At 33.5% G+C, this 12,164-nt stretch overlaps 1 protein-coding gene across 7 annotated transcripts in view; it reads right to left on the bottom strand.

Annotated features, from left to right (window-relative positions):
• LOC100375734 (calcium-activated potassium channel subunit alpha-1-like) overlaps positions 1-12,164 on the bottom strand; it is a 124,345-nt gene that overhangs the window by 10,649 nt on the left and 101,532 nt on the right. For 3 of the 7 annotated variants that reach the window (XR_014927440.1, XM_085493822.1, XM_085493825.1), the window contains 6 exons: positions 11,797-11,841; positions 9,558-9,645; positions 4,909-4,980; positions 2,363-2,501; positions 1,535-1,759; positions 518-710 (listed from right to left, as the gene is read on the bottom strand). Coding sequence is in view for 6 of the 7 variants with exons in the window: in XM_085493822.1 (XP_085349948.1) it covers positions 518-710; positions 1,535-1,759; positions 2,363-2,501; positions 4,909-4,980; positions 9,558-9,645; positions 11,797-11,841 (762 nt within the window). In the remaining variant the exon portion in view is untranslated. The remainder of the gene's footprint in view (positions 1-517; positions 711-1,534; positions 1,760-2,362; positions 2,502-4,908; positions 4,981-9,557; positions 9,646-11,796; positions 11,842-12,164) is intronic. The other 4 variants (XM_085493823.1, XM_085493826.1, XM_085493824.1 and 1 more) reach the window with 3 other exon arrangements.

Genomic DNA, 12,164 nt, shown 5'->3' with positions numbered 1-12,164 from the left:
TAAGTGATTATCCAGACTTTTAATAACAATGCAGACATGAGCAATTAAATTCATTCTAATATTTTGTCTTCATTAACAGGATCTGCCAATAAAAATGCACACCACTTTTTTAATATTGATTTTATGAAAACAAAGTTAGATATTAGTTTTGTGCTGTTTACTGCATGAAATGAAAAGAAATGTGCGTTATGATGCATGACTATATGAAGAAGAAGAAAATAGTTAAACATCGCAATAGCTTTTACAAGAGGAGATGAAAAGATTTGAAATTCAGTTTGTGATTGAGAATGGAATTGTACGCAGTGATTCAGAATGGTTACCATAAAGAATATGAAAAAGTTACAATGATCTAGTGACAACATGCAGCATGATATAATGTGGCAATTCTTACCACCTTCCATTATCTCAGTGTCATGTACAGCCGAAGCAGTGCGAACAGAATGACTAGTGCTAGCAAGGTGACATGAATTAGTTGCATCAAGCGCTACTCTACTGTTGTTGTTACCGCTTATATCACCTTGTGAGGATGCACGTAGTAAGCCCACGCTCTCGTCGAACGTCATTGCTTTCAGATTTAACGATGCTAAGATTGTCTCTTTGTCTTGGAGGTACGGATCGTCTGCTTTGCCCTGATTAGCTGATAGTATGACACACATATCACATAAGTTAACGTTGACTGAGCGTAGATCAGCCCGACTTAGTGGCGATCCCTGAAAGAAAACATAGCGAAACTATTGATCACATTGCCCATGATTTGTGAACTATAATGTGATTTATGATAAATGTCAAAATCGTTACAAATGCTATGAAATAACTGTTAACTTATCAAAAACAAAAGTATCATTCGTGGGAAGGAAGCGAGGTATTTGTTGGAGATTCACTAGACTTTCAGAGCAAGCCATGTATACATCTTCTGATATACGGTTCTGATTGGTTAAAAAGAGACATGTGATACATTTCATATGTTACTGTAGCATATGAATATCAATCAACACCAACAAGTGCTCAAATAATTAAAAATGTGGCAGAAATGTTTTCTGTGTGATATGACACTTGTTCATTTATACCTTGCTTCTATGCAATATTTGTGAAACAAAATTATTAACGTGTTCTAATTCCATTTTTCTTAGTTCTAATAGTATTCTTGAGATGCTTAAATTAAACCTTCAAATCATACAATCAGACTCCCACAACTTAAATTTAAGCATCATTTAAAAATCATACACACATCTAAAACTCATAGTTGCTGTCGACATAGGAAGTAAAGTAAGCAAATAACACCGAATAAACGGCAAGGTAAAGACTATGTCTAATTATTGTAAACACGTACCTACTGCGTGCGTGACTCGAACCAGTGCTCGCGTATGGCACCTAATCGCCTAATCGCTAACAATATACACACATCTATATTGTTCTCAACACATGTAAACATGTATTGTGATAAATATTGACTTTCCTAAACATTAGACTAACATAGCGGTTTTAGAAAATGACAAGTTAGAATAGAACACACATATTGGTTAAACATACTTACATCAAGAATATGGACTTTTGGAAAATTCCTCAGTGTTTCCCACTCTTTACTGATATATTCTAGACAGCCAACTAAAACTATTTGCTTCAAATCAGTATAATGAAAATTACTTGCACGAAGTGGCATAACTAGATTGCGGAGACCAACAAGCGGTGAATCTTTGTCTCCAAATATACACACTACCACGTGCCCATTCATGATTTTTGAGTGTGCTTGATTACGAGTCTGTGATAAAAAAGAAGATTTTTTTTAAAGTTAATATAAAGTTTCTTAGAACACCATACTGACTCACCCATGATCAAATGCTAGTTGCATGGTGAGTTAATTTTGCATATGAATATTTTTGTTTGTATCAGTTCTGAAGAATGATGCTTTGCAACATTTATTCTACAGAAACAAAATACCAGGGTGTACAAAATCAATCAAAATAGCCAGGATGTTGACCTTTATGAGTAACAAGCCGTCGATTGCACATACCAGTTCTATGACGTGAACTAAAATGTTTTGGCCTGCAAGACAACTGAAAACATGTGAGACTCTAATGTCTACGTTGGCATGAGGTTAAACAAAATGGCTGCCCATCGTTCACCTTGGATTGGATCATTACACAAATTGTTTGTTGAAGTGCTAGAAAAAAAAATTGTCTGTTTACCAAGTTTGAACTTTATTGAACAGTGTGAATTTGAGGTATAAGCAACAATTTTGCCAACAGAATTGAATTGAAAATATCACGAAATGAACAAATCTGAGAGAGATCTACCTGTAGTACCTATATGTTTAAATATGGCAAATATGTGCAAATGTTACCATGGCAGCAAAAAAACTCACCAATACTACATTTTCAATGTCTCTTGATGGACACCAATGAAACATTCCGGTGGAATCAAACCTTTTAGTGTCTTCATCAATTTCCTTTTGCTCCGCAATAGATAAGGCATTCCTTGTACTGGCTGGATAACTACAGGGTCTGTATTGATGTAAGTAACATAACAGCAATCAGGAACAAGTCAAAAAGAGATAATATTATACTATTAATAAATTTAACTCAAGATTTTCTAAAACCCATGATTGCTTGCAGTTTATCTTCATATGATAGACAGTAGAGCCCAGATACAAGATCTCCATTCGTCATTCTCTTAAGAATAATAACAATTTTATCAGAAGTGCTTAAATGACGATAAAAATATCATAATAGAAAAGTTAATTCGTAGATAAATAGCCTAGAGAAGAAGAATTAAAAAGACAGTACGGAGTTTGAATTGTATTAAAAATCAGAAAGTCGGAGACGGGTTATATGCCAGATAGCCCCTGTTGGCAAATACACCTAAAGAAAATATTTGACAAAATTAAGAGTCAACAAGAGATAATACAGATATCCAACACCACAATAGATCCAGAATAACAATTTGTGAGAAAAGTACTGAGCATATAGTTCAATGGAGTGAGGGAAGATTATTTTTTAATTAATTTGATATTTTGTGCTGTCGAGGTATAGTTGTTGAATTGAATGGAAATTTTGTGGACATTTTGAGCCGCCAGGGTCTGTATGTTTAATTGACCAGGCATTTTTAAATTGCTAGAAACTGGCTATTCAAGCTCTTTCGAAATTTGCAAAAAGGCAATTCCAGTTCAGAAATTGTCTGGAGTTATTGAGACTGGTAAAAAGTGTAAAATAATATTATGACACACAGTCAATTTAAAAATAGTATCAAATAGATAAATGTGAAATCGCCTTGATAATTGGTATTACCAAAATCAGCTTAACATCTATACAGTCTTTTCATTTTTCGTGTTTTTTAATTTAATTAAATTGCAAAAAATCAAAAAATTTGTATTCTTTGGAAGTGCCCTTTGCTGACTGATCGTTGTAGTCTGTAGACAGAATAAATCATGTGATAATGAATGCAATTTTTTTTTCAACATTTTCAAAAGTTTACACTTGATCCATCAAGTCCACCGACTATAACATTAGTCGGTCGGCGGGCTGAGAGCCCTTCCGAAGAACACAAGTCATTTGTTTTTATTTCAGGTCACCCAGACTTTTTTTATTCAATACATTTTTTTGCAATCTAATCAAATTAACAACTCAGAAAGCAACATTTTTATTCCAAAACGCAAAAAAAGAAAAGACTGTATGTCGGAACAGAGTGTAATTTATGTAAATATTGACCACGCTGTTAATACACCGAATATGTTAATATAAACAATTGCTCTAAAGTAAAGTAAAGATAAAATAAAGATTAGGCAAGACTGAGAAGAAAAATAAATACATTAGCAGTAAGAATAAAAACAAATAACAAATATATAAGAGAGTTAGAAGATATCAACTGATTAGATCATGAATAAATCTTAGAACACCTTATGTAGTTTAAGTTTGTTTTAAAGCATCTCAGTCACTGCACAGCGTCATATTCAGTCCCATGTGATGAATACAGTGTACGTAAAACATTCAAATACGCACTGTGCAGCAACAATGTTGCTTTAAAGCGCAAGTAGTTAGTTGAAGTTGAGTTCAGTAACAATGTTGAGAAAAAACATTACATTAAGACCCTTTTCTTTCCTACCCATATAAGAGATACAGTTAGAACAGAGAACTATGAAAATAGTTTTTTTTTTTTTTTAATTTACAGTTAGATCACCATTTGACAAGTTTTCTGACTGTAATAATACAAGATATTGAAAAGTGGGAAAATAAATTGGATTATTCTAGAAGCACCAAGCGAAGTGAATAGTACAGTGAGAACAATTTGGTAGAATACCAAGGTGTTATCAAGGTGCATTGTGGGAATTGTTCCCATAATGCTTCCTGATGAACCATAATCTTGAAGATCCACACATGTTCCCACTGGATGTAAAGATTTTTTGCAGATGTATGATCTGGATTTTTAACCCCCACCTACCTGTGAACCAGTGAGAGAGTTAGTATGATATTGAGGAAATGTAAGATTATGAATTAGTACTAGATGACGAAGACATTGACGATGACAATGGAGACAATGACAAATGGAGAACAATTCCCAATTCCAGAACATTTTAGTCAGAGAAAACTTATCCAAAACAAGCAAGTTTGAACAACATGTAAACTGTGATAAAACACATTTTACCCAATCTTGATAAAACACATTTTACCCAATCTATAATGAAATTTCGCTTAAACAATATACTTGGGTTTAACTTTTTGTTGCACTTTGGTTTGAGGATCCATCAATCTTTCGAATTTACAATGATCCAGACTGTTCTATAGGGGTTTGGGCTTATGATAAATGATCAAACAAAATCATTCAATGACTATACCAAAACAAACAGCCAAAAAAAAAAGGATTTGTGCTTCATTAGATTTTACATGTTGTTCATAACTATTCTTACAGACCCACCGATAGGACTTAGGCACTTCCGAAATATGAAGGTGAGGCATCCCTCCAAGACGGGGACGTGTACGAGGAGTACTAAAAAAAAAATAAACAAATTTAAAGGATAATTATTAGTGATACATTTATAAGGATAACAACAAAATATGGATTAATTGTGACGGTATGATGTGCGACGGATTTTTACTGATCTAAAATTATCAAAGGTGTTTGGTGAAGTGATTGGTGTGAAACTGAGACTGTATATTTTTATCCTTATATATGCGGTTGACTGTAAGACAAGTACCCAACCAAATGAAAATGGAACAAAATTATGACGATTTATTATCAATATTTGTGTTGATGTCAACAGAGCTACATTCAAACTATTAAAGGTATTGGAATATATGTTACTCCATTGTTGCGGCATTTATCTAGAATATACAAATCATTCTTGGTACACTGTCTTAAAAGACTACCGCATACAAGTGAAAGTAGAGTCTCAGTCAGCAAAGACTGGTATTCACAAAAAAATTCAAGCAGAAAATAATGTAAATAATAGTCAAGGATAGGGATCAGATGGATAACGAGAGGGAGGGGAGGGAGGGGAGGGAGACTCACCAATTTTACTATTGTAAGGGGACAACTGAGGGAGTACAACCTCATAACCTTAATAATAAAACTTAATTGTGCTCAGAATCATACTAAATACCATTACATCAGTGACTTCCAAAAACACCATCTTCTACTGCGTAGATGCAATGTCCATCACACATCAATACATAGACACCGACCTTACTCGACTCAAATCCATTTTGAGTACGGTAGTATATACATTAAAAAATACATTTATGTCAACTTCAAAATTGGCATCACAGGAAATTATTCACGGTAAGCAACACTCTGTAGATCTCATGTGGCTGTACTGAGAATTCAGGCTGTAGACAACTACATTCAGAGTAAACACCTTTTTAGGGTCAAGACATTGTTAATTGAGCCTAATTTTCAAGTTCAACTTTCCTGTATACACATACGTAATGCATCTACAGGTGTGAACTGTGGTAATTTATTAAAACTAATAATATGCCCAGTTTTCAATAAATTTATTTAAAATATTTAATTTAATTATTAAAAGCAATTTCTCTGGAATCAAAACCATAAATAGGATTTCATTGCGAAGGATGACATTGTAAAAACAGTGAAGTTGCTTACCTGTGACAATCCCCCTGGTGTCAGTAAGAGATGGCAGAGTTTATAATGAAGGTGCATCATTATTATATATTAGTATACAAGTTTGTGATGGACCCCATCTTACATGAAATAACTATCTATCATAATTTATTTCATCTGTGCCATCTCTCACTTTAGTTGCAGTAATTCAGAAAACAACATTCATTTAATAGGGTCCAGGGTGTTTGTGAACTGGCAGACTGGCAGCCAAATTAAAGTATATCCAGATTTCATTTTCCAATGTGACATTAATGTAACTAATATGATTAATATCTGGTGTTAGTAGAAAGGCTCCGGTTCTTTTTAATCCACAGTCGTCATTTTATGACCAATTTATGTCTTTATACACTCCACAAACTACCTCTGACCAACTACCTGATGTAAATCATATTTGGCAGCTCAACTCTGACTTTGCCAACCAATTACAGTACACCCTACCAAAATATGATGTGTCATTTCAGAAAGCAGCCTGTAACATGATTTCTGATTGGCTGCTGGAACCACAAGACTTGGGTGTGATTTGCATACTGTAGGTCAAATGTAGCTAAAGGTGTGTAACACCGATGACCATAAATCATCGCCTGTGTCCTTAAAGCGCCATCAGAGCCCCTACCTTAAACACAGTATTAATCAGATTGAATCATAAGTTTAAATAAACTTTAAAAACAGAATTTTATGCAGGATATACATTTACAGATCAAGATTACGTTATAAATGCCCAAAGCATTGATTGTTAGCAATGTTTTCCATTACTTGAAATGATGACACATTCAATGAATTTGTGTTCTGAACTCTTACTGGTTATATTAGTTTTACACTATAATTGTTGTTAAACACTAACGGTAGAGACATATCATCCTTAGTAACTATAACACAACTGTCAGCATCTTTGGTCCTCGCTGATGTCGAAACGGTCCTAGCTCGCTGCAGAAGAGAGACCGTTTTTGCATCGGTGTACAAGCTCTGACTTCGTGCTCTGTTCACAAATCAAAATTAAAAGGGAGCAATATGGTTGAGGTTATTGAAGTATATGTTCATTCCTCCTACTACATGCACTTTTGAAAACTATAAGTCAGAAGAAACAAATAAAATAATCAAATAAACATATTGCAATCAAACTACTTATTGGTAGTGATTCTACAATTCAGTGTGATACCAAAATTAAATAATCAAATAATCTAATTTTTTTTTCTAAAATTGGTCAATATCTGTTTCATAGCATATACCCAAATGTCACCAGACATTTTCTTGAATGCAAAAGATAAGACAATAAATGGGTGATAGATCGGTTTCAATGCTAATTCACATGGATTTGTTCATTTCATATAGTTCACATCAAACCACTAAGAGGTTCAACGTTGTATTCATAATAGGTCTACATCCAAATTATATATTTCTTTCTTAAACAGATGTCTGAAACAGATTGATTTTGTTTTTGCTAAACACAAAATATGCCGCAGATAAGATACACCAAGATCACACCTTCTTTTCTACTGCAGACTGACTTAACATCTTTGTAGTGGCAGTACATGTATATGGGGCATTGTGAAAAGCAATGAGGAAAGCATGATGAAACCTGTGAGTGAAATAGATGTGGCAATTTTACTTCACTCAGCGCAAAGTTTGTACATACAAATTTTGGTATTGAACACAGACATTTGGTTACACTTTTTAGGAATGATTTGAAATAAACACAATAACCAATGGTTGTCCCAAGCTTGAGAATAACTTATTCATAAATCAACAAACCAGTTTAAAATTTTAAAACCAAACGAAAACAACCATAACAATGTGGCAAAGGATGACATTCTTTTTCATTTATGATATGCACAAAGTAATTTAAAATTTCGCTACTGGAAGTATAATTGGATCTAAAATATTAACATATTATTTTTAATAACTTATTTAAATGCTGAAATGAAAGGTAAAAACAAATTTAACATCACAGTTAAGATCAGGTCAGCATTAACAGTTGCCACTATAGAGATACATGTAGGAACTGGGGGATGGATTCTCTAGCCATAGCCCACTATTGACCAAGGGAGGAGAAAGCAGCAAGAAAACAGCGCCCTCTATGGACCTAGTTGAAAAATCTTATTACAAAGGTAATAGGTTTCTTGGGGACCTCTTATAGCCTGTACAGAACACCATTACATACGAATATAAAAGTTAGCTATAATAACAGGAAAACTGCATTTACCTATAGTGGAAAAGAGGTAATAATTAACTTTATCAAACACTAGTACCCAGAAGGTTTAGCATTCATAATACAGGTTATTCAATGGCAAACAGTAATGAAATTATCGAGTAGCAATAACTGACTTGAACCATGACACATCCCTATTGATTTTGAAAGCTTACACGCCTGTAATATGCATGTATTTGCAAGACCAGAAGGTGTGTAAATGGAAAGTCTGTAATGATACAAAACACCTTGTGTGTTTTGTGCACACATATAGTAAGACATATTTCAACATAACTAACTGCTCATGATTGCAGGGGGGAGTCGTCACCTGCGCATGCAGCAGATGGTCATGGCGTATCGTTGTTTACAAACAAGTGTCTACCCATGAGCCTTTGCATTGTTATCATACGTTGTTATTGACGCATGGGACTCAATTCTTGTGCATGAGCAGGTGACAACCCCTCCGCTTTAACACCAACACTACAACAGTAATATTTTGAGAGCCAATTTTTTTTCCCTCAAATTGGGGTACATTTTTTTCACATTTTCTGTAATTTTCACTGAATTCAATCTCAATTTTGGACCAAACAGACAGAATGTGACATTGCTTCTAGTTTTTGATAAAATTTTCGTAACATTCTTTATAGAATAGAGCAGACTATGAATGGAACTATTTTGTGGATGGTGCCTGAAGTTGACTTTGGTAGACCTACTAATCACAACTTAAGTCACAGTGTTATGAGCACCCTCAGTAGTTTGATCAATATGAGCGCCCTCAGTGGCCAGCCACTGTGTGCAGAATTGGCACCCAATTACCGGTAATATACAGAAGTTTTTTCAAATAAATATATTCTGCTGAGAGTGAATATTAGATGCTAAAATTAAACTGTGCCAGAATCCTACCTTACTCCTGAATCATAACAAATCATTTCATATTATTTTTTCTAAAGGAGGTGGCAGGTGTGATAAAGTATCGCTTTCACACCATTTGATACATTCACGTTTTTTTATAGTCATTACTGCTATTGTATAGAAAAGTAGGTCACAAAACATAATAAAGACCAAATTACAATCAAAATATGAAAGTATACGAGTTTCTTTTAATTAAATTTTATAATGTCCCATTCATGGTGTTATTGAACAATTTAACAGCATGAAGGGAAGCTATCAGGTTTCAACTGAGGATACAGTGTACACAGTATGTAAAAACCACCATCCACAAACATTGCAATGAAACTAAAAACAATAACAGAAACTTTACCTCGGCCCATACTTGTGAGGAGATCCACCTGGACTCAAATTACCATTGTACTTGCCCTTTTCAAGGTTTGATGGAATAGTTGACAGTGCTAAGTAGGAGCGAATAGGAAACGGAGAAACTCAGTAAAATTATATCATATATTTTTCATATCTTTTTTTTTTAGAAAGTTGTAGTAAAACAAGCCACTGCAAAAAAAGCTTTAGGAAAAAAGGAAAATGCAATTATGAGAACAAGATATTTCTTCAGCCATGACTGACATGCATCTGAAAGATACGAAAATGCGTAACCTGTGAAACGTTACCCCCGTCTGGATTGATATATCGTTTCTTACAAGGAAGACTTGACTTACATTGACCAACAAACGATGTACACGGACTTGTAAATGGAAATTTTACAAAGGGATAACATGCTACAAATTATTAAAAGGATAGTAGGCATTGTTAGGCTTTTCAACATTTTTTGATGATCTCACATCACTTTTTTGTTTTGTTTAAAAACTTATCAAAAGTTAGTAATTTTCTATACATTTACAACCAAATATTAAATAATTTATGCAAAAACAGATAAAAATCAGTAGAAAAATAAATGCACTCAAGCTATATTGTGGACTGACTGTGGTAGCTGAAGGGACGTATGCAAGTGAAAGTTAGGTAGTCATTCCCCTGCAAGAGTTCTCTTGATGTCCACATTGTGTTATTATTGAAGATTGGATCACTAAATCAATAACTGTAGCTCTGAAAACTGATCATCTGTTGGGAAGACTGAACTCAAGACACTGATAGGAGGGTGGGCGCATTAACAGTTTTTAGGAGTTGCTGATCATTCATGATTAAACTCAGAATCCTTAAGTGTCTTAGTCTTTCTTTTTTAAATTAGAATTTAACCAAGACACAAAATATTTACACATGTAAGTAGATTATAATTATTTAATAAATTGTTCATTTGTAATGTGTGTTTTTTCATTGAATATTAAATGAACATCAGCACATTTATATATTTTTTCATCAAAGAGAACTATTGCAGGACCAGATCTTCCCAAGTTGAAAAAGAGTTGGAAGTTGGGCTAACATTTACCAAACCAAATAACATAACCATCCTTGTCAGCCAGTTCTGTCATCCCAAGAATGCGGTGGCAAGATTTGAAGAGATGAAAATCTCATCAATGCATACAATACAACTTAATGTGCTCTTTTTCTTTCAGCAAAATAAAAATTAACTACTTAATAAACAAAGTGTCACCAGTGTCAAAAGAAAAAGTGCAAGAATCCCACGAGGATACAGAGCTTTGAGTAGAATTTATGTAATAAGAATTATCATTGGTGAATATTCATCACAAACTTAACAAGAACTATTTATGGATCATTTCATTAACTCTTTATATGGGATAAATTGGTTATGGATTGCAATTTATATGGAAATGTACCACTGCATATTCATAACTTCCTAGAAAGGAAATTTATCAGTGAGGGATGCAATGACAAGTATTGCTTTAACATGGTAATACAATGGTTATGGATACAACAATAAATATTCATTACTTCCATATATGCAAATACTATGGATATGGAACAGGGATGAATATTCATTACTTCCTTATAAGGGAATGAGATTGTCACAGTAATGAATATTCATTACTTCCATATATGCAAATACAATGGATATGGAACTGGGATGAGTATTCATTACTTCCTTATAAGGGAATGAGATTGTCACAGTAATGAATATTCATTACTTCCATATATACAAACACATTGGATATGGAACAATGATGAATATTCATTACTTCCTTATAAGGGAATGAGACTGACACAGTAATGAATATTCATTACTTCCATATATGGAAATAAATAGACTATGGAATTGTGATAAATATTCATTACTTCCTTATATGGAAATAAATGGTCATATGGATGCAGTGATGTTTATTCATAATTTCTTTATATGAAAGTCAGTCAGTTAAGAAAGTGGAGATGCATATTCATTTCTCAATGAGAAAATAGTTAAGGAATTATTTAATTATGTGTGAAAGTAGATGCAATAGTGATAATCCATTTAAAGTTTGATGCAAGAAACATATTTAAAAAAATCATCATAATCCGCTTTTTATATAATTTCAAATTTCAACCTGTGATGTATATACCATACAGATGTATGAGAATGGAACATTAATGAGATGAGAAAGAAAGAAAAAAAAAAGCATATACATGCAGGGTGAACTTGCTAGCTTGGCAGGCATTACCTTTACGTTCCTTGTTCGTCATGTTGTAAGGCGGTAATCTGCTTACTACAAATGAGGGTGGCATAAAGCGAGGGAAAAATGACGCAGGGGATGTTAGTGTGTGTGTGTGAAACAAACAATAATACAAAAACACTATGCAGATGAGTGAATATGGTGAAAATAACTGGTTAGTTGTATGGTATGGTAGACATGATATCTTACTTCATTTCACATTTTCTATTATTTTTTATTTTCAACGGAATAAATTCACTCCAAAAATTTGAATAAGCAAGCCGAGTGATCATTTAATAATATGACAATGACAAACACTAATTGAAAATTGAATAAAATTTACAGAGTAGTACAGATATATTAGATTTCTTTTGTTT

Source organism: Saccoglossus kowalevskii, chromosome 19 (assembly GCF_978046115.1).
Source record: "Saccoglossus kowalevskii chromosome 19, keSacKowa6.1, whole genome shotgun sequence".
NCBI lineage: Eukaryota > Metazoa > Hemichordata > Enteropneusta > Harrimaniidae > Saccoglossus > Saccoglossus kowalevskii.
This window is presented reverse-complemented; position numbering and strand designations above follow the sequence as displayed.